The sequence below is a fragment of the Mauremys reevesii genome, linkage group 1 (assembly GCF_016161935.1).
Source record: "Mauremys reevesii isolate NIE-2019 linkage group 1, ASM1616193v1, whole genome shotgun sequence".
Lineage (NCBI taxonomy): Eukaryota > Metazoa > Chordata > Testudines > Geoemydidae > Mauremys > Mauremys reevesii.
The window spans coordinates 10,426,304-10,454,152 of NC_052623.1; the positions used below are offsets into that span (position 1 = coordinate 10,426,304).

A 27,849-nucleotide genomic window follows, 5' to 3' on the forward strand; every position below is an offset into this window, starting at 1 on the left:
AAGCTCCATCCTAAACCAGCAGGCTTGTTTGCCTCCCACTGCTCCTGTTGGGCGGCTGTTCCAGAATCCCCCTGCTTGGATGGTCAGAAACTTTCTTCTCCTTTCCAGCCTCAGTTTACTCCTGGCCAGTTTCTCCCCATTTGTTCTTTTGCCAACACTGTCCTTTAGTTTTAAAAGCTCATCTGCCTCCCTGGTGTTTAACACACACTCCTCCCCAACATACTTATAGAGCAATCAAATCCCTGCTCAGCCTGTGTTGTGTTAGGCTAAACCAACCAAGCTCTGTTATTCTCCTCATAATACAGGTCCTCCATTGCCCTGACCATCCTAGAAGCCCTTCTCTGCACCTCCTCCATCTTAAATTAATCTGTCTGGAATAGGAATGACCAGAATTTTACACAGTTTGCCAGAGGAGGTCTCATTGGTAACTTGTATAAGGATATTAATAATTACTTATCTCAACTGATACATTCTAGGATCTCATCTGCCTTCTTCACAGCCACATCCCATCGGTGGCTCACAGTCATCCTGGGTGTTGACTGATTTTAGGAGATTAATATTATTAATTTGGATAGTGTGGGTTATAGGTTCGCCAGTTAATATTATCAGAAGATAATAGGGTTCTTGTCCCAAAATCAGGCTACACAGAGTTTGCAAAGGACCCTCGGGGGTATGACAGGATGCTCACACTGAGATAAATATCATCTTAAAAACTTTTATTGAGCTAAATGGAATAGTACTCAAATAGAAACTAAAAGGTAAAATAATCAGAGTTACAAATGTAGCACTATCATTCTAAAGATACATATGGTATTATACACTATAAAGCTTTTGCTTCATATACTCACACTCTTCCTTGATAACTTAGTGGTAAGAGACAAAGTTTCAGGTTCCTCAGTTCTTGAGTGGACGATACAGAGCTTAGGAGAGGGTAAAGCTAAGAGCTATTGAAGCTAACTTAGATTTCCACGTAACTAACTGACTTAAAGCTTAACAATTAAAATTAACAGACTAGTAAACTAATAAATTAAGAACGAAGAAGCATGGAGCTTAGAAAACTTAGTAAACAAGCTCTGGAACTCAAAAGCTCAGAAGTGCAGAAAAACAAGTTTTCTTGGAAAGTTGTGTCACCCCTTCTTATAGGGCATGGGTGCTTGAGCCCTCCTTCTATATCCAAATTTATTCTCCCCACCCACAAAAATGTTAGGGTTGGTATGTTTGTACGTGATGACATATGCATACATATTAATGCCATTAGATCGTTCTCACATCTATTCCTTTTGTATTGAGTGGATCGTTATATTGGATGCAACTTGAATAAGTTACTCCTCTGAATGCTGATAGGCACTCAACAAGGATAGATGCTGGCTAAGAGGAATTTGGATTGTCACAGTAAATCCAGCATATATGGTCTCTTTCCCCTGTAAACCAGGTTCTCTCCAGTCTTGCGGGGAATCTCGGAATTCTCCCACTCTTCGAGCTGGCTACGACAGCCCATCTATGCTAAACGCTTATCACCAAGCAGGTCCGACATGACACCTCAGTCTCTTCCCTTTGGGTGCTTGTGACCAGAGCTTTACGGTCACCACCAACCTCCTTAAAACAAAGAAGTTTATTAGCAAACAGCACAAAGCATTAGAGAAAATAGTTTTAAAATAACAGGCAGCTGTCACACATCTACACTGATCGCTGCAACCTAAGTTAGACAGGCTTTGCTCTTGAGTTAGAGAAACAGAACTGGCCGAAGGTGCGGGAGTCACGGGGCTTCCCAGAAGCCAGCTGTCACGGGAGGCTGTAGTAAGCAGCTTTTTATAGACCAATGCCAGAGGTGTTGCTCTGTGGGACCCTGACATATCCCCAGCCTCTTGTTTTACCCTACTGCTTGCTGGGGTCATCTTCGGTTCAGGCTTGCTGCACCCCATGCTTCTCCTTTTCCCCTGAGGCCCCAAACCCTGCCCCATCTCGTCCCACTAGTCCCTGCCCCCTTCTCCTCCACTTCCCCTGAGGCTCTGCACCCTGGCCGGTTCAGAACCAGCCCATGCTAAGAGCTGCCTCAGAAGCAGGCTGCTGTGGGGAGCCTCAGACTCTCCACCATCCCTGGGTTGAACATCATGGGAAGCGGGAACGCACGCTGGGGGCTTCCCTTGGGCCCCCCAGCTCCTTGCCCAGGGTAGGCAGAGAGGCTGGAGCTCCTTGCAGTTGCTCTAGCTCATTGGGCAGCTTTTACCATGGCCTGACACTGGCATCTGGCCTGGAGAGGGGGTGGAGCCTGGTATATTTGGGAGAAGCAAGGATGGGGTCTTGGGGAAAGAGATGGCGCAGAGGAGCGGCAGGGGTGGGGTCACAGAGGGGACAGGGCTTCTATATATGTGCTGCTTTTGTCTTTTGAATAGGTGGTCGCCCTACACTGAATGGGCTGGGCTGGGATAGGAGTTCACTGGGCCTCTGTGGGCGAGTTAAGGACCATTTCCACCTCTGCAGCAGGGCAAACAGAGGGGAGGAGTAGGAGGGAATCTGAGATTGAGTCTCTTGCCAGGACTCCTGTGTGTCAGACCCTCACTCACACACACAGCTCTTCTCTGCCTCGGTGGGGAGTGGGCTCAGCATGTGTGCTGTGTGCAGAGCCATCAACAGCGCTGCCGACATGGCTTCTCCTGGGGCTCTGGTGTTAATCCTGTCTCTGACATGACTCAGTCACAAGCACCTGGCTGAGGGAGTGGGGGAAGGGTGGGTGTCTGTGCCCCTTGAATAGCCCCTGTCCACAGCTGGTGCAGCCCCAGGGATCACACAGCACCCAGAGCGCTCAGGAGGGGCCAGGATTGTGACAGCACAACAGCATTGCAGCTTTTTTCATGGCCGCTCAATGTTTAACCAGAGTCTGAGACGGGACAGTCACAGGCCAGGTGTAATGGGAAACAACATCCACATCCCTTCTCTTTACTGACTGTATCAACAGGAATTCTGAGGTTGGAGCAGCAACTGATACGGATCTTTATGGGCCAGATTCCTACCGGTGTCCTGGCTCTCCACAAACACATTCAATTTTTAAATGCTGCTGCCTGCCTTGGTCTCCTTCCCCCAGTGCACTGTCCTCCCTCACCATAGGGTGAGGACAGACCCTCTCCCACTACTCCAAGCCCTAGACCCCTTCAGAACCTCTCTCTACACAGTGCAGATCAGTAGCTCATTTCATCTTGGATGTAAGGGCCCGGGATGGAATAGGTGATTGTGTTTTTATGGGCCGTGTCACCAGTTGTGGAGCCAGGTGATGAACTCACCCTTCACTTGAAGAACATCCTGATTATCCTCGCGCGAAGGTGTTTGCTTTTCACACTGTACACAATTGGGTTCATCAGGGGCGGGACCAGAAGGTAGATGTAGCCCAGGATAATTTGAAGCAAGTGAGAAGAGCTGTTCCCAAATCTGTGTATCACAGTCAAGCCAATATCTGGTATGTAGAAGAGCAGGACAGCCCACAGGTGGGAAACACAGGTGTTCAGGGCCCTGAGGCACTCTGTGGGGGATGTTACACTCAGCACAGTTTTAAGGATCATCACATAGGAGAAAAAGATGAACAATGAGTCCAACCCCACCGATAAGAGTTTAATAGTGAAACCATAGATGCTGTTGACTGTGATGTCTGAACAAGCCATCTTCATGACCTCCTGGTGCAGGCAGTAGGAATGGGAGAGGACATTGGCTCGACAGTATCGGAACCGTTTCAAGAGAAAGGGGAGTGGAAATATTAGGGCCAACGATCTTAGCACAAACAAAAGTCCCATCCTGTATATTCTACGTGGGGTTAAGATGGAAGCATATCTCAGTGGGTTATGGATCGCAATGAAGCGGTCAAAGGCCATCAACAAAAGCACAGAAGATTCAATGTATGAAAATGAGTGGATGAAGAACAACTGGGCAAAGCAAGCATCGAGTCTGATCTCCCTAGAGTTAAATAAGAATATCCCCAGTGTTGTCGGTATGGTTGATATTGATAAACCAAGGTCTGTGATGGCCAACATGGAAAGGAAAATGTACATGGGCTCATGGAGGCTTGGATCTGTTTTTATAATGAACAGAATGACTGAATTTCCTAATATCGAAATAACATACATTAAGCAGAAGGGGATAGAGATCCAAAGATAGACATCTTCCTGCCCAGGTATCCCGGTGAGAAGGAACACTGCAGATTTGAATTTGGTGTTATTGTCAGCTGGCATAATGTCCTGGGCAGGTCCGAAGAGTTTTGAACTTTCCTTCCTGAAAGGAAAAACAACAGGAGAGTAGATTATATTTAACAAGACATCTTTCTGCTTTCAGTGCAAGTCTAGAGACTCCCAGGAGCTCAATGAAGATCAGCAAAAGGAGGTGCTGTAGTCATCATGAATAGGTTGGAATATGAACAAGAGGCTGCTAGACAACTCTCTGACACCACATTCTACAGGCCATTACCCTATGACCCCACTGAGGATTACCAAAAGAAACTACACTATCTGCTCAAGAAACTCCCTAACGAAGCACAGGAACAAATCTACACTGACACACCCCTAGAGCCGCGACCAGGGGTATTCTACCTGCTACCCAAAATCCAAAAGCCTGGGAATCCTGGATGCCCCATCATCTCAGGCATTGGCACCCTGACAGTAGGATTATCTGGCTATGTAGACTCTCTCCTGAGGCCCTATGCTACCTGCGCTCCCAGCTATCTTCAAGACACCACTGACTTCCTGAGGAAACTATAATCCTTTGGTGATCTTCCAGAAAACACCATCCTGGCCACTATGGATGTAGACGCTGTCTACACAAACATTCTACACAAAGATGGACTACAAACCGTCAGGAATAGCATCCCCGATACCATCATGGCAAACGTGGTGGCTGAACTCTGTGACTTTGTCCTCACCCACAACTATTTCAGATTTGGAGACAATTTATACCTTCAACTCAGAGGGACTGTTATGGGTACCCACATGGTACCACAGTATGCCAACATTTTTATGGATGACTTAGAACAAGGCTTCCTCAGCTCTTATCCCCTAACGCCCCTACTCTACTTGTGATATATTGATGACATCTTCATCATCTGGACCCATGGGAAGAAGGCTCTTGAGGAATTCCACCAAGATTTCAACAATTTCTACCCCACCATCAACCTCAGCCTGGACTAGTTCACACAAGAGACCCACTTCCTAGACACTGCAGTGCTAATAATTGATGGTCACATAAACACCACCCTATACTGGAAACCTACTGACCACTATACTTACCTACATGCCTCCAGCTTTCATCCAGACCACATCACATGATCCATTGTCTACAGCCAAGCCCTAAGATACAACCGCATTTGCTCCAACCCCTCAGACAGAGACAAATACCTACAGTATCTCTATCAAGCATTCTTAGAACTACAATACCCACCTGGTGAAGTGAAGAAACAGATTGACAGAGCCAGAAGGGTACTCAGAAGTCACCTACTACAGGACAGGTCCAACAAAGAAAGTAACAGGACGCCACTAGCCATCACCTACAACCCCCAACTAAAACCTCTCCAGCGCATCATCAAGGATCTACAACCTCTCCTGAAGGATGATCCCTCTCTCTCACAGACTTTGGGAGACAGGCCAGTCCTCGCTTACAGACAGCCCCCCAACCTGAAGCAAATACTCACCGGCAATTACACACCACACAACAAAAACAGCAACCCAGGAACCAAACCCTGCAACAAACCCCAGTGATAACTCTGTCCGCATATCTATTCAAGGGACACCTTCATAGGACCTAACCACATCAGCCACACCATCAGGGGCTCATTCACCTGCACATCTATCAATGTGATATATGCCATCATGTGCCAGCAATGCCCCTCTGCCATGTACATTGGCCAAACCAGACAGTCTCTATGCAAAAGAATTAATGGACACAAATCTGACATCAGAAATCAAAACATTCAAAAATCAGTAGGAGAACACTTCAATCTCCCTGGTCACTCAATAACAGACCTAAAAGTGGCAGTTCTTCAACAAAAAAACCTTCAAAAACAGACTCCAATGTGAACTTTCAGAACTGGAATTAATTTGAAAACTGGATACCATCACTTTAGGCCTGAATAAAGCCTTGGAGTGGTTGGGTCATTACAAAACCTAAACCTAATTTCCCCCTACTGTTACTCACACTTTCTTGTCAACTGTCTGAAATGGGCCACTCTCATTACCATTTCAAAAGTTATTTCTCTTCCCTTGGTATCCTGCTGTCAATTGAATTATCTCGTTAGACTGACCTCACACTTGGTAAGGCAATTCACATCTTTTCATGTATTTATACCTGCTCCTGTATTTTCCACTCCATGCATCTGACAAAATGGGTTCTAGCCCATGAAAGCTTCTGCACAAATAAATTTGTTGGTCTCTAAGGTGCCACAAGGACTCCTCGTTGTTTTAGCAAAAGCATAGTCGTGGATTTACAGCACCGATAGGAAGACAGGCACTGCCAGACTGGATCAGACCTGCAGTCCATCTAGCTCAGTATTCAGTGGCCAGTTCCAGATGCTTCAGAGGAAGGTGGAAGAAGCCATGCAATGGGCAGCTATGACATAACCTGCTCCAAGGGAAAATTTCTCCCTGACACCCACTAGTTAGACATATTTTGTGGTATAAATCAGGAAGGTTTACAGCCCTTCCAAGACTTTTTTTTTTTAAATCCTGACTGCTGTAATTGGATTTTCTGGTTACCCATATAAACATCCAGGCCCTCTTCGAATCCTGCTAAGCTCTTGTCCCCATTTATATCTTGTTGCTGGGAGTTCCACAGCCTACTTGAGCACTGTGTGATTTTGCAATTGTGACCTTCCCACAGACACTCTTTCTGTCCCTCTACTTCTGAGTATGGCCCATTGTATCATGACATGAGTTAAACGCATGGTCTGAATTAGAAACAGCTTCTGGTCCATTACCAGGAGACAGGGTCATAGAACTGTTCATCGAACAAAGAGGTAATAGCACAAACTTATTGCTAACAATATGTGGAATATTTCTGAAATACTTTCTGAAGCAAAAGCCATTAAGCATTAATGTTACCACTGCTCCTTCCTGTAGAGATTCCAACAACTTTGCTGCTGGCTTTCGATATATATGCCTGTCATGAAAGTTTGGTTTGTAATCAGCGGTGAAAGTAACTTAAATTTCTTACAGGTACTGTCATATCACAACCCCCCTTCCCATCTCCACTCCTACACACTTAGCTTCATGGATCTCTTTGCCTGACTTTGATACTTAAAGTTACTACCAATACTCTGGAATAAAACTTGAATATTGGAATAAAAGCCTGAAGTAACCTTACAGAAACTCCTCCATTGGCCCTTACAGCTGGTCTCACTGCTCTTCTTGTTCTCATCGTGCTGGGCTTTGAGATGAATATGCTGCATGCCGGCCCTTTCCAAGCCACAATTTCACATATGGCATAGGATTCCACTCAGTAGAAGGGGTGTGGGGGGTCCAGGGCAAGGGGTTGGGGTGTGGGGGTGCAGGAGTCAGGGCAGGGGGCTGGGGGCGGTGTGGGGGCTCAGGACAGGTATTGAGGGGTGGGGGTATGCAAGGGTTCATGGCAGGGGGTGTGGGGCATGAGGGGGGCTCAGGGCAGGGGTTGGAGGAGTGAGGGAGCTCAGGGCAGGGGGTTGGGTACGTGTAGCGGGAGCGAGGCGGGGCAGTCCTGGTCACGGTTGGTGACCCTGCCCTGAGATGATCCTGTTCCTGGCCATACGGGAGATCTGGGAGTGGTGCCTGCAGGCAAGGCAGCACGCGAAGACCCTCTGTCTCTCCCTTCCCCCCAGGGGCCGCACGCCACAGGGATGTGCCTGCACTGCTTCCAGGGGCAGCATGGGGCCTGCACTGCTTCCAGGGGCAGCGTGGGGCCAGCAGGACAGGCTGGGAGCCCCACACTGCTGGCAGGAGCCTGGCTGGGAGTGTGCGCATGCCTCCAACTCCAGCGCTGGGCCAGTCAAGCACTGGCACAGCCAACCTGGCTCCCAGCCCCTGCCCCGGGAGCGCCGTTGCCCGGGTGTCACTGGCCTAGAGAAGAAGAAACTTCTAGCTCCATGGCCCCAGCACTGGCGCTACTTGGGGAACCTTTAATCGGCATTCAGAGTCCTGCCCCCAGCTGGGCACTTTCCTACCAGTACAGCGTACCGGGTTGCACCAGCCTACTTTCACCTTTCTAATATTTATATTACAATAAAAGGTTTGGCATAACAGTTACCTCTTCTTTAGTACATGCAAGTCAGCGCATTCTTTCCCCCCTCATCTTCTTTCAGAGGTGAGTTCTCAGGCTGGATTTCTTCAGAACCTGAAAAGATCGCTGCGTCTCAGCCCATACAGAGCAGTTCCCGAGCATCGGGCCTGTACCTCCGTGACAGCGACACACTCTGACCCCAAAGAAAACCCCCAAGAGAAGCTGAAGTGCTTTGCCTGGCTAGCATAGGCTGAATCCAGAGAGTCCGATCATCCTGCAATCTTTTCTTCATCCTCACTGTACCCATATCCTCTCCCCATGACAGGGTCTGCAGATATTTGGGAAGTTGCAAAGTAACACAGACAGTTACATCACCTGGGCGGGGGAGGGGATGGCAACACAAATGGGTGAATAGTACAAACACTAGGTTTGCACGAATATCCAGTTGAGTGTGAAAATGACTTGAGCAATGCTCCTGTAAGAGGTGATGGGGGTAGGTTACATACAACCACTATTACACTCCCCTTTCCTACACCTCAGCTCTACTCTTTGATGTAACACAGACCAGTGGTTCTGTTCTCTCTGGAATTTTTGAGCAGTCTTGCACAAGTATTGTATAGTGATTGAATGCAGCACCCTGAACCTAATGTGAGAAAAAGTTTCTGGTCTGTTACTAAAAGACAGTATCATACAGGTACTCACTGAAAATGATTTCATAGCATAAACTCTTTGCAAACAGTATGTGGAGTATTTTTGACAAGTTTTCAAAAGCAAAAGCCATTAAGCAATAAAGTTACCACTGCTCCTTCCTTTAGAGAGTCCAACAATTCTGCTGCTGGCTTTAAACGTAAATTCATGTCATGAAAGTTTGGTTTGTAATATTTGTATTAGCCTGAAAAGTTTTGACGTGACATTTACACATCTGTACCTTAGCACACACATGTCAACCCATTCTTTCCCCTCTGATCTTCTCTCAGAGATGATTTCTCAGGTTAGAGAGGGACTTAAAATGTAGTGTCTGTCATCTGGATTTCTTCAGAACCTGAGAAGATCCCAGTATCTCAGCCCACATTCAATCACATTCAAACAAAAGTCTAGTAGCTCCTCTGTCCCTGGGTTAATAGCTGACTGATTCTCCTCAGGTTCAGTTCTGTCAGTCTGCAGCCTGTATCCAGAGTGGTAACAGCCACTGGAGTCAGTATAGAAAATATTTGTTCCCTGAGCTCTCACTCTCTAGTACATAGTGAACCCAGCACCTGTTATTCAGGCACGATGAGGGTTTGCACATAATGAGGATTTGGAAGTTGTGGATTTCAAAGTCAAATGGATGTGTATTGATGGGAAGGGAACTTCATTTCACACAAGAAAGTTGTCTATTGCTGTCTCTCAGACTTCCTTTGTACAGTATTCATAAAATTCGTAGCACCTGGGAACAGCACTGGGACAGACATGGAGCTGAGCTGCCATAATGAATGTGTGTGTCTAACCCAGTTCTTGGGATGTTTGCTGTAGAGCTACATTGGGTTAATTATTGGGATGTTTATGTTATGGCTGTATTAGATTAAACCAATATGGCTTTTCTTAGTTTAATAGCAGCCTGCTGGAAAACAAGAGGAAGGGAAGAAACAGCTCAAGAAAAGCCATCGCTCAGTCAGCACTTCAGGGACGTTGAGGGACCACACCAGAGATACAAGCTGGGAAGAGCCTATTTTTGGGCTCCAGCCACATCACACAGCTTGTCTGTGCAGAGGTGGGACAGATGTTGCTTAGAAGCTCTTTAGACTGACAAGCACAGAAACTACTGGGGAAGTCTGAAGTCACAGGGTGTAGGAGCTAGAGCCCTCAGCCAGTCAGGAAACAGACATATGTCCTATCAGACCTTTTACCACAGAGCAACACAGCTCTGAATTCTTGACTTCACAATCGAGCCAGAGAATAAAACCTAGGAAAATGCATTTGCTGAATAAATTTCCAGCAGCAAATAAAGCTGAGGAGATTTGGGAACTAGCCACTGATAATCCGTGGAGTCTCGACTCATTCAGCCCCTTGCAGAATCAGACCCAGAGCACACTCTAGAAATGTGACCCATTGAGAAATGCTGATTCAGGGCATTGTGGTTTTAACACTCCGAGCTTACGTTTTATGTCAGATTTCTGTGTAGATGGAACAGGCCATTGTGGAGTACAGGTAGATGTAGGGGAGAGGTTCCTAACTTACCTACTGCTGCCTGCCCTCCAGCCCAGTCACTGAGGCACCCCGACAGCCCAGCTGAGTCGTCCGACACTGCACAGAACATCTGTAAATGGTAGCAGCTTGCAGCCTTTACCCTTCAGTTTGAATTTTATAATAGTGAAACCTGCCAACATACCCAATTCCTGCTAGAAGGGGAGCTGCTGACATTAGAGATCTTCACCCTAAAGGACAAGGAGTCATCGGAGAGGTTGCACGGGCAGCAGGCAGCATCTGTTGAGATAGGGAGGGAACTGCCTTTATGAAGCATGTCCGCACATTCCCTTGGGGGCCACTTGGCCATCAGGGAACATGAGCTAACTGGCTTTGAGAGTACCAGCTTTAGCCCCCGTCACAGCGAATGGCAAATTGCAGAAGGGCAAATCACAGGGGACATCGGGTGATGATACCCAACTGGACTGCAGCGCCAGCCCTGCAGCAGGCTCTTTTTCTGGAATCCGGGCTTGTCATCACTGTTCCTATGGTGACGATGAGCCACATGGCTTCCTCAAGGGTGACCGAGTGGTAACAATGATGCTGTCATGGCTGTGATCTTGCTGAAATAATAAAATAATAATAATAAATATAATAATAATAATATAGGACCAGTTTTCTCCTTTGCAGCCCCCTTTCCTGCATTACAAACCCAGGGTGCAGGCCAGGGAAGGGAAATTCTACAAGGTTCCCTATATGGAAATTTCACTTACATTGTTCCAGGAAGGGGGTCCCTTCCCTTCTCCCTGAGGAATGAAAAGGGGGACCCAGGATCCAGAGATCCCCAAAGTTAGGCACAGATGTCAGTGATCCACTGGTAGCTAGACCCCCCACCCACAATCTCTGGGCCTTCACAACTGGTCTAGGAACCTCTCCAGCTCCCTGCTAGCACAGGTTCATCAGAGATGGGCTACCAGGGCCTGTCACAGCAGCCACTGCCTGCAGGATCTGCTGAAGGGATGTTGTACAGAGTGGAGGGGGCTGCACAGAGATGGGAAGGCTGGTTAATGTAACTGATGGGCACAATACCCCAGCCATAGACTGGTCAGGAGGTTTCGACCTTTCCATACCCAGAGTGCAGCCATAGACTCCTTTGTTCATGTTATGAGGGAGAGACCCCCAAAAATGGATACAAAGGAAACATTTTAGTATGTGTCCAAATTTTTCATGGGGGAAATTATTTTTTTCCAGCTAAACTCCACCTCAATTCCTGGGGAAATTCTGTGCCAAAACAATTAAAAATTCAAATGCTGAACACTATATTTTCAAATTGTGCAAATTTCTGCATATTTTATTTGTTAAATAACACTATATAATCAGGCCAGCTTCAATTAGTTTGGTCATTTATTTCAAAATACCTGTCAGCAAAAATGTCTGTAACAATACAGACAACAACAAAAAATATATATTTTGACAAATAGCTTCCTTAATAGGCATATTAATACACAACTTTGAATAATAATTCATTTAAACTATAATACATAACCGTATTTTCTAGCACACCTCAGAAGTAGTGAGAAAGCTTGGGGGAGTCCTGGGTAACAGAGGAGCTGAGGGAAAGGGAAGAAATTGCTGAGAATGGGCCTGGGTGTGAACTTGTAGGGGTTTTGGTTATAGTTTGGAAAAATATGGAAGAGGTTTCCTTGGGCAAAGGACTGTTAGGGAGGGAGACCCTGGCTCAGCCCTACCCTTGCCCATTCAGTCAGGAACATCTGCCCTTGTCCATATAAGCAGCAAAGAGTTCTGTGGCACCTTATAGACTAACAGAAGTTTTGGAGCATGAGCTTTCGTGGGTGAATACCCACTTCGTCGGATGCATGTCGGACTATATGCATCCGACGAAGTGGGCATTCACCCACGAAAGCTCATGCTCCAAAACTTCTGTTAGTCTATAAGGTGCCACAGGATTCTTTGCTGCTTTTACAGATCCAGACTAACACGGCAACCCCTCTGATCCTTGTCCATATGTTTCCCTCTACCCCCATTCAGACACTCCCTCCCTCTTTCCCCATGTGGCTCTGCACCCTGCCTTGCTTTTGTGTCTCTGTGCCTCCACTGAACCATCTCCTTTCTCCCATATCGTCCTGCACTTCCCTCCCACCCGTTGCCTTGCGCCACCACTCCAATTCAGCCCCTGACCCACTTTATTCCTCCCCCACTAGCCCTTATGAGCTCCTATCTGCCCCCCGCCCAGCTACGCACACTGTCTGTCTCCCCATAGTCCCTGGCCCGACAGGCACTGTGAAGAAGGCAGGCTCTTTCTTTTCTCTAGATGGCTGGGAACTGCTGCTCTATTCTATTGCCAGAGTGCCCTATGGCAGGCAAAAGGCAGAACTGATGAAGTAATTTTCTGCCTGGAGCTACTATGCTATTCTCGTGCCACAGCACCCTCTGCTGAGCAAAGGTGGATTGCAACCTCACCACCCCCAGCTCTGCTTCACCGCCTGTGGGGGGCTGGCATCTGCAATTGCCTCCCCTGAACATTTCTCTGATCCCAACTTCCCAAATTTTATGACAGAAGTGAGCATTTGTCCCGTTTGCTCTTCCCAACTGATCAAGTCAGCAAGATTGAAAGGGACAAATGCATCCTTTAGAAATAAAAAAGTCAAATTGCCTGGAACAGGCTTAAAAAAGGATTCTTCCAGCCAAAATGGGAGGTATGGTGACACTACCATGGAAAAACATAAGAATGGTCATACTGGGACAGAACAAAGATCCATCCAACCCAGTCCTGTCTTCCGACAGTGGCCAATGACAGGTGCTCCAGAGACAATAAACAGACAGGTAATCATCGAGTGATCCATTCCCTGTCACCCATTCTCAGCTTCTGTCAAACAGAGGCTAGGGACGCCATCCCTGCCAATCCTGGCTAATAGAAATTGATGGACTATCCTCCATGAATGTATCTAGTTTTTTTTTAACCCTCTTATAGTCTTGGCCTTCACAACATCCTCTGGCAAGGAGTTCCACAGATTGATGGGGCACACGTGTTATTCCTTGAATTTGGAAAAGCTTTTGATACAGTCTTCCACAGTATTCTTTCCAGCAAGTTAAAGTATGGACTGGATAAATGGATTATAAGGCGGAGAGAAATCTGTCTAGATCATCAGGCTCAACAGGTTGTGATCAATGGCTCCATGTCTAGTTGGCAGCTGGTATCAAGTGGTGTGTCCCAAAGGTCGGTCCTGGGGCTGGTTTTGTTCAATATCTTCATTAATGATCTGGAGAATGGCGTGGCTTGCACCCTCAGCAAGTTTGCACATGACACTAAACTGGGAGGAGTGGTAGATACACTGGAGGGTAGGGTTAAGTTACAGAAGGACCTAGACAAATTAGAGGATTGGGCCAAAAGAAATATGATGAGGTTCAACAATGACAAGTGCAGAGTCCTGCACTTAGGATGGAAGAATCCCATGTACCGCTACAGACTAGGGACCAAATGGCTAGGCAGCAATTCTGCAGAAAAAGACCTAGGGGTTACAGTAGATAAGTATCTGAATATGAGTCAACAGTGTGCCCTTGTTGCCAAGAAGGCTAACGGCATTTTGGGCTGTATAAATAGGGGCACTGCCAGCAGATCGAGGAACGTGATCATTCCCCTCTAGTTGACATTGGTGAGGCCTCATCTGGACTATTGCATCCAGTTTTGGGCCCCACACTACAAGAAGGATGTGGAAAAATTGGAAAGAGTCCAGCAGAGGGCAACAAAGATGATTAGGGGGCTGGAGCACATGACTTATGAAGAGAGGCTGAGAGAACTGGGATTGTTTAGTCTGCAGAAGAGAAGAATGAAGGGTGATTTGATCGCTGCTTTCAACTACCTGAAAGGGGGTTCCAAAGAGGATGGATCTAGACTGTTCTCAGTGGATGACAGAACAAGGAGTAATGGTCTCAAGTTGCAGTGGGGGAGGTTTAGGTTGGATATTAGGAAAAACGTTTTCACTAGGAGGATGGTGAAGCACTGGAATGGGTTACCCAGGGAGGTGGTGGAATCTCCTTCCTTAGAGGTTTTTAAGGTCAGGCTTGACAAAGCCCTGGGTGAGATGATTTAGTTGGGAATTGGTCCTGCTTTGAGCAGGGGGTTGGACTAGATACCTCCTGAGGTCCCTTCCAACCCAGATATTCTATGATTTGTATTAAACCTGTTGCCTATTCATTTCATTTGGTGGCCCCTAGTTCTTGTATTGTGAGAAGGAGTAAATAACACTTCCTTATTTACTTTCTCCACACCAGTCATGATTTTATAGACTTCCATCATATCTCCCCTTAGCCCTGGTCTATACTATGAGTTAAGATCAAATTTAGCGGTGTTAGATCTATTTAACCCTGCACCCGTCCACACAACGAAGCCATTTTTGTCAACTTAAAGGGCTCTTAAAATCTATTTCTGTTCTTCTCCCTGGAAGGAATTAGCACTGAAATTGGCCCTGCTGTGTCAAATTTGGGGTAGTGTGGATGCAAATTCGACAGTATTGGCCTCTGGGAGCTATCCCAGAGTGCTCCATTGTGACTGCTCTGGACAGCACTCTCAACTCAGATGCACTGGCCAGGTAGACAGGAAAAGCCCCATGAAATTTTGAATGAGCTCCAGCATGGACCGAACGGGATGCTCTGCGTCTAAACGCTGTATGGGGAGACAAGACCGTGCATATGAACTCTGTTCCAAAAGACGAAATGCTGGAATATTTAAAAAAATCTCCAAAGGCATGAAGGACCGAGGTTATAACAGGGATCCGCAGCAGTGCCGCATGAAAATTAAGGAGCTCAGGCAAGCCTACCAAAGAACCAGAGAGGCAAACGGCCACTCCGGGTCAGAGCCCCAGATATGCCGCTTCTATGATGAGCTGCATGACATTCTAGGGGGTGCCCCTACAACTACCTTACCCCTGCGCTTCCCTCCTCCCCCACGCCTCATGGGCTACCATGGCAGTTATCCCCCCATTTGTGTGATGAATTAACAAAGAATGCATGAATTTGAAACAACAATGACTTTACTGCCTCTGCAAGCGAAGATCAAAGGGTGGGAGGGGAGGGCGGTTGGCTTACAGGGAGTAGAGTGAACCAAGGGGGTGGGTTTTCATCAAGGAAAAACAAACAGAACTTTCACACCATAGCCTGGCTAGTCATGAAACTGGTTTTCAAAGCTTCTCTGATGCACAGCGTGCCCTGCTGTGCTCTTCTAACCACCCTGGTGTCTAGCTGCGCGTAATCAGTAGCCAGGTGATTTGCCTCAACCTCCCACCCTGCCATAAACGTCTCTCCCTTACTCTCACAGATATTGTGGAGCACACAGCAAGCAGTAATAAAATCGGAATATTGGTTTCGCTGAGGTCTAACCGAGTCAGTAAACTGCGCCAGCGAGCTTTTAAACATCCAAAGGCACATTCTACCACCATTATGCACTTGCTCAGCCTATCGTTGAAGAGCTCCTGACTACTGGCCAGGCTTCATGAACCATGGGAGCAAGGGATAGGCTGGGGTAGGTGCGACCATGTGGTGCTACCGACTGGGAGAGCAGCCTGAGGCAGAAGCCTCCAGCTGGCATGATATTCCAGACAGGACTGAATTTCCATTAGATGAAACTTAAAGAAGAGAATAACTTGGAGTCATTCTCATTTTTGTCCAGGTGCCCCTGACCAACCTAACCGAGGTCGGCCAGGAGCACCCACGGGATGATGACGATGGTTAGCAGGCGTATTGCACCGTCTGCTGTCCGCAAGGCAAGGCAAGGGGATGCTGCTGTGTAGCACTGCAGTACCTCGTCTGCTAGCAGAACCCAGGATACATACGGTGACAGTGAGCTCTGCGGGCTCCATGCTTGCCATGGTATGTCTGCATGGGTAACCCAGGAAAAAAGGTGAGAAACGATTGTTTGCTGTTGCTTTCATGGGGGGGGAGGGGGACAGCTGATGACGTACCCAGAACCACCTGCGACAATGTTTTTGCCCCATCAGGCATTGGGAGCTCAACCCAGAATTCCAATGGGCAGTGGAGACGGTGGGAACTGTGGGATAGCTACCACAGTGCAACGCTCCAAAAGTCGACGCTAGCCTCGGTACTGTGGACGCACACCACCGACTTAATGCGATTAGTGGGAACATACACAATCGACTGGACAAAACCGATTTCTAAAAAATTGACCTCTATTAAATCAACCTCATTTCGTAGTGTAGACATACCCTTAGTCATCTCTTTTTCAAGCTGAAAAGTCGCAGTCTTATTAATAATCTCTTCTCATATGGAAGCTGTTCCATACCCTTAATCCTTTTTCTTGATGTTTTCTGAACCTTTTCCAATTCTAGTATATCTTTTTTGAGATGGGGCAACCACACCTGCATGCAGTACTCAAGATGTGGGCATACAATGGATTTATATAGCGGCAATATGATATTTTTGGTCTTATTATCCATCCCTGAATTAATGATTCCCAACATTTTGTTCACTTTTTTGACTGCCACTGAATATTGAGTGGATGTTTTCAGAGAACTAACCACAATGACTCAAAGACCTCTTTCTTGAGTGGTAAAAGCTAATTTAGACTCCATCATTTTATATGTATAGTTGAGATTGTGTTTTCCAATGTGCATTACTTTGCATTTATCAGCATTGAATTTCATCTGCCATTTTGCTGCCCAGTCACCCAGTTTTGAGAGATCTTTTTGCATTGCCTCACAGTCTGCCTGGAACTTACCTACCTTGAGTAGTTTTGTATCATCTGCTAATTTTGCCACCTCACTGTTTACCCCTTTTTACAAATAATTTATGAATATGTTAAATAGGACTGGGCCCAGTACAGACCCTTGGGCGGCACCACTATTTACCTCTCTCCATTCTGAAAACTGACCATTTATTCCTACTCTTTGTTTCCTATCTTTCAACCAGTTACCAATCCATGAGAGAACCTTCCTTCTTATCCTGTGACTGCTTACTTTGCTTAAGAGCCTTTGGTGACAGACCTTGACAAAGACTTTCTGAAAATGTAAATACCCTATATCCACTGGATCTCCATTGTCCACATGCTTGTTGATCCCTCTCAAAGAATTCTAGTGGATAGGTGAGGCATGATTTCCTTTTACAAAAACCATGTTGACTCTTCCCCAACAAATTATGTTCATGTATATGTTTGACAATTTTGTTCTTTACTATATTTTCAACTAGTTTGCCTGATACTGAATTCAGGCTTACCATCCTGTAATTGCCAGGATCACCTCTGGAGCCCTTTTGAAAAACTGGCATTACGTTAGCTATCCTCCAGTCATTTGGTACAGAAGCTGATTTAAATGATAGGTTGCAGACTACAGTTAGAAGTTCCACAATTTCACATTTGAGTTCCTTCAGGACACGTAGGTGAATACCATCTGGTCCTGGTGATTTATTACTGTTTAGTTTAAGCAGCAAAGAATCCTGTGGCACCTTATAGACTAACAGATGTTTTGCAGCATGAGCTGTGGGGTGAATACCCCACTTCTTCATCATGCAAAAAGTGGAAATTTCCAGGTATATATAAGCAATATAAGCAAGCAAGAAGCAAGCTAGAGATTACGAGGTTAGAGAGGATCAGGGATGTTCAGGGCCCTGTTCTGAGGTGTGAGAAACTGGTTCTGTAATTGGCACTGGTTCTCTGCCAGTTTTTAGCCATCTTGTCAACTCCTGGTTTTATTTGTTTTAGAATGGAATGCAATTCAGCAATTTCTCTGAGTCTGGTTTGAAAGTTTTTTTGCTTTGTTTCTTAAAATTTTTTCACCTTATGCAGGGGAGGTTGAAGTGTTGTCTGTAGGAGGTTGAGGTGTTCTCCTACAGGTTTTGATTTGTGTTGTTTTTTGTCTTTCCTAGAGACTGTCCAGTTTTTTTTCCAGACTGTCGATGAGAGGCAGACATAGGGCATTGCTGCATATATTTGGCATTATATGACATGGTATACGTGCAGGGTGGAACGTGTGTGTGAATGGTTTAGTTTATAAATTTGTTCCAAGACCTCCTCTAATGACACCTTAATCTGGGACAATTCCTCAGATTTGTCACCTAAAAAGAATGGCTCAGGTTTTGGAAAGTCCTTCACATTATCAGCCACGAAGACCAATGCAAATAATTCATTTAGTTTCTCCACAATAGCCATATTGTCCTTGAGTGCTCCTTTAGCATCTCGATCATCCAGTGGCCTCACTGGTTGTTTAGCAGGTTTTCTACTTCTGATGCTATTACTTTTTGAGTCTTTAGCTAGCTGTTCTTTTTCTTATTTTTTTTTGCCCTTCCTAATTACATTTTTCACTTCATTTGACAGAGTTTATTTTTCCAAATTGAGATTCAACTTCCTCTTTTTCAAGGATGTTTTTTTTGCCTCTCACTGCCTCTTTTACTTTGCTGTTTAGACGCGGTGTCTGTTTTTTGGTTCTCTTTCTATGTTTTTTTAGTTTGAGGTATATATTTAAGTTGAACCTCTATTATTGTGTCTTTAAAAAGTTTCCATGCAGCTTGCAGAGATTTTACTTTTGGTGCTGTAGCTTTTAATTTCTGTTTCACTAACCTCCTCATTTTTGTGTAGTTCTCTCTGTCTTGTTTTAATGAATTTTTTGGGGTGGTTGGGGTATTTGATATTATTTAATGTATGGAGGCACATCTCTTTCTAGTGTAATCAACATTTGTACCTTTCCTGTAGTTAGAGGGTTTGTAGCCCATCCATTTTATTTTTCAGTCCACCAGGTTGTCCAGCCTTCTGGCGCAGGAGGTGGCTTTTTTTTTTTTGGTTTTATTGCTTTTCCAGTTTGAATAGCAAGCCCAGCGGGGATTAGATTAACATTGTCCTTTTCCTCTTTTACAGTAATGGCTTCTGTGATACACCTATTTGAGAAATGTATCAGTATTTTTAGTGAAATTTATTTGAGAAATGTATCATTTATTTTTGTTGTTTTATTGCTTTATTGTTTCTGTTTCAATTACATTTTTTTTCCTATGATGAAATGCGCACACCACACCATGCCAAACGGATCCACCTACAAATGGCAACGACTTTGTATAATGCGGTGCAAGCATAATAGAAATCCATTAAAATGCACAGGAGACAAATGCACAGAGCCGACTGAAGACCAGATCTCTCTGGAGGAATCAACTTGGCTAGTTATTCATGGCTATGGGTAAAACAGTGCACAGTAAGTTTTTTTTCCCCCTAAAGCTTCTCATGCCAATCCTGGAATATATTCCACATATCCCACCAGGGGGCCCGCCCCTCAGTTTGAGAACCTCTGGACTAGATGATCTAATGGCTCCTTCTGGCCTTAATGAAAACTCTATGAGCCTGGGTCCAGTCACCATAGTGCTCAGCTGTGTCAGTGTTACAGGGCCAAGGTGTGAATCTGACCTTTGAACTCAGACTGCTCTCTCCCAGCCAGACCATCTAAGATGATGCCCCGTGATTGTTGCTCCATTGTTTGACAGTTAGACCCATTCAGCCTCAATGGGAGGCAAACACGAGTCTGGTGACTGTCTGAAACTCCTGGCGTTCCCATGATGCTCCAACGTTCCCCTCATAAATCCACTCCTACCCCACACGATCACCCTGAGAACCTCCACATCTGCCACAGACACCAAGATGCTGGAGTCACGGGCTTCCCAGAAGCAGCTGCCACAGGAGGTTGTGCTAAAAAACTTTTTATACACAAATGTCAGTGGCTTTGCTCTATGGAACCCTGGCACAGCCCTGATCTTTGGGTCTCAGAGTGTCTGAGCACCTTTGATATATTTATCCTTCTGCCACCTCTGTGAGGCAGAGCCGGGCTATTATCCACCCGTGCAGAGGCTCAGAGACAGCCAATGGCTCCCCCATGGTCACACATGGCACGGGAATCAAACCAAACTCTGAGTCACAGAGCTGTGACAAACCACAGGACCAGGGTTCCAGCTATCTGAGCACTGACAGGTCCAGCTGGAGTCTCTCCTGCACTGTAGAGAGCAGGAACAGCAAGAGCCACTTCCTCCTAGGATGGTCAGGGCAATGGAGGACCTGTAGTACGAGGAGAATAAAAGAGCCTGGTTGGTTTAACCTAACACAACACAGCCTGAGGGCTGGGCTGGCCTCTGCCCATTGGTAACAGCTTCCAAGAGCACATCAAACTCTGGCCAAGTCCCTGTGAACGGGGCCACCCCAGGGTGCCCCCTTGTGGCCTGAGGTAGCCCTGCAGCTGCCCTGTCTTTCCCTCTAAAGCCCTTGCAATGGCTTACTCCCAGCTTGGGGTACTTAAAGAGGTCACCTTAATTCAGTCTTCTCCAAAACACAGACTCTCCTACCCTCCAGGCCCACCCTCCTCCTTTACTCAGGAGCCCCCCTGCCCTACTTGCTGCAGTTAGCATTGGCTCAGGCTTGCCACACACCCCTACACCATCTCTTCCCACGAGGCCCTTCCCTCTGCTCCTTCACTTCCCCTGAGGCGCCGCCCCCAGGCCAGGCCATAGCTGGGCCATGGTAAGAGCTACCCAGGGAGCCCAGGCCACTGTGGGGAGAGCCAGACTATCCCTCTTCCCTGGGGGTACATCCTGGGGTGTCCAGGGGTGAGGGGACACAGGGCAGGAGGAGGGTCTGGGGATCCATACAGTTGCTCTGGCTCCCGGGGCAGCTCTTACGAAATCTGGTCCCTGGCGTTGGGCCTGGAGAGGGGGCGGAGCTGCAGGTAAAGAGGAGGAGCAGGGGTGAGCCTTGGGGGAAGGGATGGGGCAGAGGGGGAAGAAAAGGAGCGGGGGATGGGTCAATGCGGGGCATGTGGCTCCTGCATATGCTCTGCTTTTGCCTTTTTAAAAGGTGGTCACCCTACACTGAATGGGGTGGGCTGGGGCAGGAGATCGCTGTGACTCCACAGGGCAGCTGAGGCCAGTTTCCACCACTTTGCATAGCTGGGGAAGTAGAAATGGAGCAGACAGGGAGGGAGCCTGAGCCTGAGTCTCTTTCCAGGACTCCTGTGTGTCAGACCCTCACTCGCAGGCACAGCTCTGCCCTGCTCAGTAGGTGTGCTGTGTGCCGAGCCACCTATGGGGGTGGGGCTGCCTGAATGGCTTCTCCTGGGCTCCTGCGTTAAGCATGTTTCTGACAGGACACAGTCAGAATTGCCTGGCTGAAGGCATAGAGGAAGGGTGGGTGACTGTGCCCCTTGAATAGCCCCTGTCCACAGCTGGTGCAGCCCTCATGGATCACACAGCAGCCAGAGAGCTCAGGAAGGGTCAGGACTGTGACTGCAGAACAGCTCTGCAGCTTTTTTCATGACCTGTGGATATTAAACCAGAGACACAACAGTGGCAGGTCAGATGTAATGGGAAACAACATCCATATCCCTTCTCTTTATTGACTGTATTGCCAGATCTTCTGAGGTCAAAGCAGCCACGGATATGGCTATTTAAGGGCCAAGAGTGACGGATGCCCTGGATCTCCATGAACACAGTCACTATGTGAATGCTGCTGCCTGCCATAGTCTCTTTCTCCAAGTGTCCTGTCCTCACTCTCCAGCTGGGGAGGACAGCCCCTATTCCATTGCTCCAAGCCTTAGATCCCATCAGAAGCTTTTGCTATTGAATGGAGAAGAATAGCTCATCTGGTCTTAGATGTAAGGGTCCAGGATGGAAGAGGTGGAGTATTTTTTCATCTCTCGTGTCAAAGGCATTGGAGCTGGTCAATGGACTGACCCTTCACTTGATGAACAACCTGATTAACCTCGCACGAAGGTGTTTGCTTTTCACGCTGTACACGATTGGGTTCATCAGGGGTGGGACCAGCAGGTAGACATAGCCCAGGACTATCTGAAGCAAGTGAGAAGAGCCCTTCCCAAATCTGTGTATCACAGACAAGCTTATCTCTGGTATGTAGAAGAGCAGGACGACACAGATATGGGAAATACAGGTTTTCAGGGCTCTGAGACACTCCGCCTTCGATGCAATGCTCAACACTGTTTTGAAGATCATCACGTAAGATAAGAAGATGAGCAGCGAATCCAACCCCATCGTTAAAAGTGAACCAGACAAGCCATAGATGCTATTGACTGTGATGTCTGAACAAGCCATCTTCATGACCTCCTGGTGCAGGCAGTAGGCATGGGAGAGGACATTGGCTTGACAGTATTGGAACCGTTTCAGGAGAAAGGGGAATGGTAATACTACAACCACTCCTCTTAGCACAAACACCAACCCCATCTTGGCTATTCTCGGCAGGGTTAAGATGGAAGCATATCTCAGAGGGCTACAGATAGCGACAAAGCGGTCAAAGGCCATCAGCAAGAGCACAGATGATTCAATGCACTGAAGCAAGTGGATGAAAAACAACTGGGCAAAACAGGCATTGAGGCTGATCTCCCTAGAGTTGAACAAGAATATGCCCAATATCGTCGGCATGGTGGCTATCGATATGCCAAGGTCTGTGATGGCCAACATGGAAAGGAAAATGTACATGGGCTCATGGAGGGTTCGATCTGTTTTTATAATGAACAGAATGACTGCATTTCCTAATATCAAAATAGCATAAATTAAGCAGAAGGGGATAGAGATCCAGAGATGGACGTCTTCCTGCCCAGGTATCCCAGTGAGAAGGAACACTGCAGAGTTGAACTTGGTGTCATTGACAGCTGACATAATGTACTGGGCAGGTCTGAAGAGTTTTGAACTTCCTTTCCTAAAAGGAAAAAGAACAGGAGACTAGATGATATTTAGCTAGACATCATTCTGCTCTGAGCTGAAGTCTGGAGACTCTCAGGAGTTCAAGGTAGATCAAGAAAAACATAGTTGTGTATTTACAGCACCAATAGAAAGATAGGCACTTCAGACAGGATCAGAACTGTAATCCATTTCTCTCAGTATCCAGTGGCCAGTTCCAGATGCTTCAGAGGAAGGTTCAGCTATGAGATAACCTGATCCCAAGGAAGTTTTCCCCTGACACCCACCAGTTAGACATATTTTGTGGTATAAATCAGGAGGGCTTAGAACCCTTAAAAGACTCTTTTAAAAATCCTCATTATTGTAATTGGATTTTCAGGTTAACCATATAAATATCCCGTCCCTCTTTGAATCTCACTAAGTTTTTGACCCCATTGATATCTTGTGCCTGGAAGTTCCACAGGCTATTGTGCATTGTGTGATTTCTGAGCTTCCCGCAGACACCCTTTTCTGGCCCACCACTTTGCAATATGGCCTATTTTATCATGGCATGTATAAACACATGGCAACTGCATGGTTAAAAAAGGTAATTATATTTATATATCCTGCATTGAAGCTATTTACAAATGTGTTTCATTGCCTCATTATATGTTTTGTTTTGTTTTTAATTTTCTCCACTCCAGAGAATCCCAGTGCCTTTTTGCACTACATGGGGTAAATTCTTAGGCCAGGTTCTGAATTCAATAACATTGACTTCAACTGTGTCACTCTAGATTTACATGTGTAAATTCAATCAGAAGGGGACTATATTAACTTTCCCTTAGAAATGCTCCCAGTGATACACTCTGACCCCAAGAGTCCCTACAAAAGAATCTGAATGTTGACTGAATCCAGAGAGTTCAATCACCCAACAAGTTTCTCTTCATCGTCACAGGACCTTCAGCCTCTCCCCATGCAAGGGTCTGTAGATATCTGCAAAGTTACAAGCTAACACAGAAAGTTATTTCAGCTGTGCAGGGGCGGGGTTGGCTTCAAACATGGGTGAATACTGCAAACACTAGGTTTTCACTAGTATCCGTTTCAGTGTGCAAGTTACTCAGGGTGACCAGATGTCCCCATTTAATAGGGACAGTCCCAACATTTGAGGCTTTTTCTTACATGGATGCCTATTACCTCCACCCTCCGTCCTGATTTTTCACACTTGCTATCTGGTCATCCTAAAGTTACTTCAGCTATGTGCGTGTAACAGGTGATGGGCAAAAGTTACATACAACCACTATTGCATTCCCCTTTCCTGGATCTCAGCTCTACTCTTTGCTGAAACACAGACTAGCAGTTCTGATCTCTCAGGAGTTTTTGGAAAGTCTCACACAGGTATTGCAGGGGGATTTTGTTCATGTCCCTGAATGTAAGTGTTAAAGAGAACTTCTGATCAGTTACCAGGAGACAGCATCATAGAACTGTTCACTGAACAGAGAGTTAATAGCACAAATGCGTTGCAAACAGTACATGGAGTTCTTCTAAAATGCTTTCTAAAGCAATACCAATTAAGCAGTAAAGTTGCTGCTGTTCCTTCCTGTAGAGATTCCAACAACTCTGCCATTGGCTTTCAATATACATGCTGTCATGAAAATTTGGTTTCTAATATTTACATAACAATGAAAAGTTTTGGCATAACATTTACACAAAAGCCATTCCGCAGGGATCATTTCTGGGTCCAGTTCTGTTCAATATCTTCACCAATGATTTAGATAATGGCATAGAGAGAATACTTATAAAGTTTTTAGATTATACCAACCTGGGAAGGGTAGCAAGTGCTTTGGAGGATAGGATTAATATTCAAAATGATCTGGACAAACTGAAGAAATGGTCTGAAGTAAATAGATGAAATTCATTAAAAACAAATGCAAAGTACTCCACTTACGAAGGAACAATCAGTTGCACACATACAAAATGGGAAGTGACTGCCTAGGAAGGAGTGCTAAGGAAAGGAATCTGGAGGTCATAGTGGACCATATGAATCAAAAGTGTAACAAAAGTGGCAAAAACAGTAACAATCATTCTCAGATGCATGAACAGGAATGTTGAATGCAAGACACGAGAAGTAGTTCTTCCATTCTACTTTGCGCTGATTCGGTCTCAACTGGAATATTGTGTCCACTTCTGGCCGCTAAATTTCAGAAGAGAAGTGGACAAATTGGAAAAAGTCCAGAGAAGAGCAACAAAAATTATTCAAGGTCTAGAAAACATGACCTATGGGGGAAGATTGGAAAAAAGTGGGTTTGTTTAGTCTGGAAAAGAGAAGACTGAGAGGGGAAATGATAACAGTTTTCAAGTACATAAAAGGTTGTTACAAGGAGGAGGGAGAAATATTCTTCTTAACGTCTGAGGATAGGACAAGAAGCAATGGGCTTAAATTGCAGCAAGGGCAGTTTAGGTTGGACATTAGGAAAAACTTCCTAACTTTCAGGGTGGTTAAGCACTGGAATAAATTGCCTAGGGAGGTTGTGGAATCTCCATCATTGGAGGCTTTTAGGAGCAGGTTAGACAAACACCTGTCAGGGATGGTCTAGATAGTGCTTGGTCCTGCCATGAGTGCAGGGGATTAGACTTCATGGCCTCTCGAGGTCCCTTCCGGTTCTCTGTTTCTATAATTCTATGATAAAGTAGTAAAGTTACCACTGCTCCTTCCTGTACAGAGATTTCAACAAATTTGTTGTTGGCTTTCAATATATATGACATGTCATCAGAGTTTGGTTTTTAATGTTTGCAGTACAATGAAATGTTTTGGCCTAACCTTTACACATCTCTACTTTAGTATACACATGTCAACCCGTTAGTTCCCCTCTCGTCAACTTTCAGAGATAATTTCTCATTTTAGAGCTGGACTTAAACTGTAGTGTCTGTCATCTGGATTTCTTCAGAACTTGAAAAGATCCCAACGTTTCAGCCCTCAGTCAATCACATGTCAGCAAACAAAAGTCTAGTATCTTCTCTCCATAGGGTAATAGCTGACTGGGTCTCCTCGGGTTCTGGTATTCTGACAGACAGAGCTGAGCTGGCATAGTGAATGTGTATGTTAAACCCAATTCTTGGGATGTTTGCATAGAGCTATATTGGGTTAACTACTGGGGTGTTTATGTTATGGCTGTATTGGGTGAAACCAGTATGTATCTTCTCAGTTTAATAGCAGGCTGCTGGAAAACAAGCAGGAAGGGAAGCAACAGCTCAGGAAAAGCCATCGCTCAGTAACCACCCCAGGGAGATTGAGAGACAACACCAGAGCTACTAGCTGGGAATAGCCTATTTTGGGGCTCCAGCCACATTACACAGCTTGCATTATCAGTGCTAGGAATCTCCTCAGAGGTGGGCAATTGTTGCTGAGAAGCTCTTCAGACTGACAGAGACCGACAGCAGTAGGGAAGTCTGCCTGTGTCCCCGTCAGAGTGGGAGGGCTTGGGGTAAGAGACACGGACAGACTGTTGTTTGAAAACCCTTTAAATCTCCCATGTTATGCTCTATTCCTTGTGTTCAGAATTAAAGTATTTTGGTTCAAGGAGGCTGGTTACTCACCTCACAGCTAGTCACAAACTCCCAAAGGGAAGAACCACAGGTGCCAAACCCACTGGGACGTACCGGGCAAGCACAGTCCGCCGCAATGTGCTGTAGCCCAGAGGCCAGTCTGAGGGTGGGAGGACCGCAGGATTACACGCCATGAGAGGGCAGTGTCTGAGGTCTGACATCTGGCACTCAGAGACCAGAGAGGGGGCAGAGATGCCAGGAGTCCCATAACTCTGAGGGGTATCTAGAGGCTAGAAGTGCTGAAGCCCTCAGCCAGTCAGGAAACAGAAATATGCCCTATTGGGCCTGTTACCACAGAGCAACACAGCTCTGAATTCTTCCGTTCACAATCGAGCCAGACAATAAAAGCTTTGAAAATGCATTTGCTGATTAAATTTCCTGGACCAAATAAACAGGAGGTGATTTGGGAACTAGTCACTGATATTCCAGGGAGTCTCGTCTCACTCATCTCCTCGCAGGATTGGGCACAGAGCACACACCACCACCACCCCCCAAAAATCCTGACTCAGCGCATTGGAGTTTTAACACTCCGAGCTCGCTTTGAATGTCAGATTTCTGTGTTGCTTGCACAGCTCACCGTAGAGCATGGGAAGATGTTGGGGAGAGGTTCCTAAGCTGCCTACTGCTGCCTGACCTCCATCCCCGTCACTGAGTCACCCCGACAGCCCCTGTGAGTCCTCTGCTGCTGTACAGAACATCTGCAAATGGAAACAGCTTGCAGCCTTTCCCTTTCATTTCGAATTTTAAAGATAGTGAAACCTGCCAACGTACCCTATTCCTCCTTAGAAGGGGAGCTGCTGACACCAGAGGTCTTCACCCTAAAGGACAAAGAGTCATCAGAGAGGTTGCATGGGCAGCAGGCAGCATTTGTTGAGATAGGGAGGTAACTGTCTATATGAAGCATGTCTGCACATTTCCTTGGGGGCCACTTGGCCATCAGGGAACCTCAGCTGCTTGGCTTAGTGTGCACCAGCTTTAACCCCCATCACGGCCAATGGCAAACTTCAGAGGCCAAATCACAGAGGAAATGTGGTGAACCTACCCAACTGGACGGCAGCACTAGCCCAGTTGCAGGTTCTATTCCTGGAATCTGGGATTGTTATCACTGTTTGTATGGTTCTGATTAGTCACATGGATACCTCCTGGGCAGCTGAGTGGTAACAATGATGCTGTCACACCTGCGATCTTGCTGAAATAAAA

The 27,849-nt window shown here is 46.2% G+C and overlaps 2 protein-coding genes across 2 annotated transcripts; both read right to left on the reverse strand.

Moving 5' to 3' along the window:
* Nucleotides 1-3,281: 3,281 nt before the first annotated feature.
* Nucleotides 3,282-27,456, reverse strand: LOC120374393 (olfactory receptor 51G2-like). The gene is made up of 5 exons (XM_039493958.1): nt 27,421-27,456; nt 10,865-11,006; nt 10,589-10,683; nt 8,248-8,334; nt 3,282-4,257 (listed from the first exon to the last, which is right to left on the reverse strand). Exon 5 carries the CDS (start codon nt 4,215-4,217, stop codon nt 3,282-3,284), a length of 936 nt encoding a protein of 311 aa, XP_039349892.1. The 5' UTR covers nt 4,218-4,257; nt 8,248-8,334; nt 10,589-10,683; nt 10,865-11,006; nt 27,421-27,456.
* Nucleotides 21,892-27,631, reverse strand: LOC120374394 (olfactory receptor 51G2-like). Its single transcript, XM_039493975.1, has 2 exons — nt 27,421-27,631; nt 21,892-23,086 (listed from the first exon to the last, which is right to left on the reverse strand). Exon 2 carries the CDS (start codon nt 23,044-23,046, stop codon nt 22,111-22,113), a length of 936 nt encoding a protein of 311 aa, XP_039349909.1. The 5' UTR covers nt 23,047-23,086; nt 27,421-27,631; the 3' UTR covers nt 21,892-22,110.
* Between the last annotated feature and the right edge of the window lie 218 nt (nt 27,632-27,849).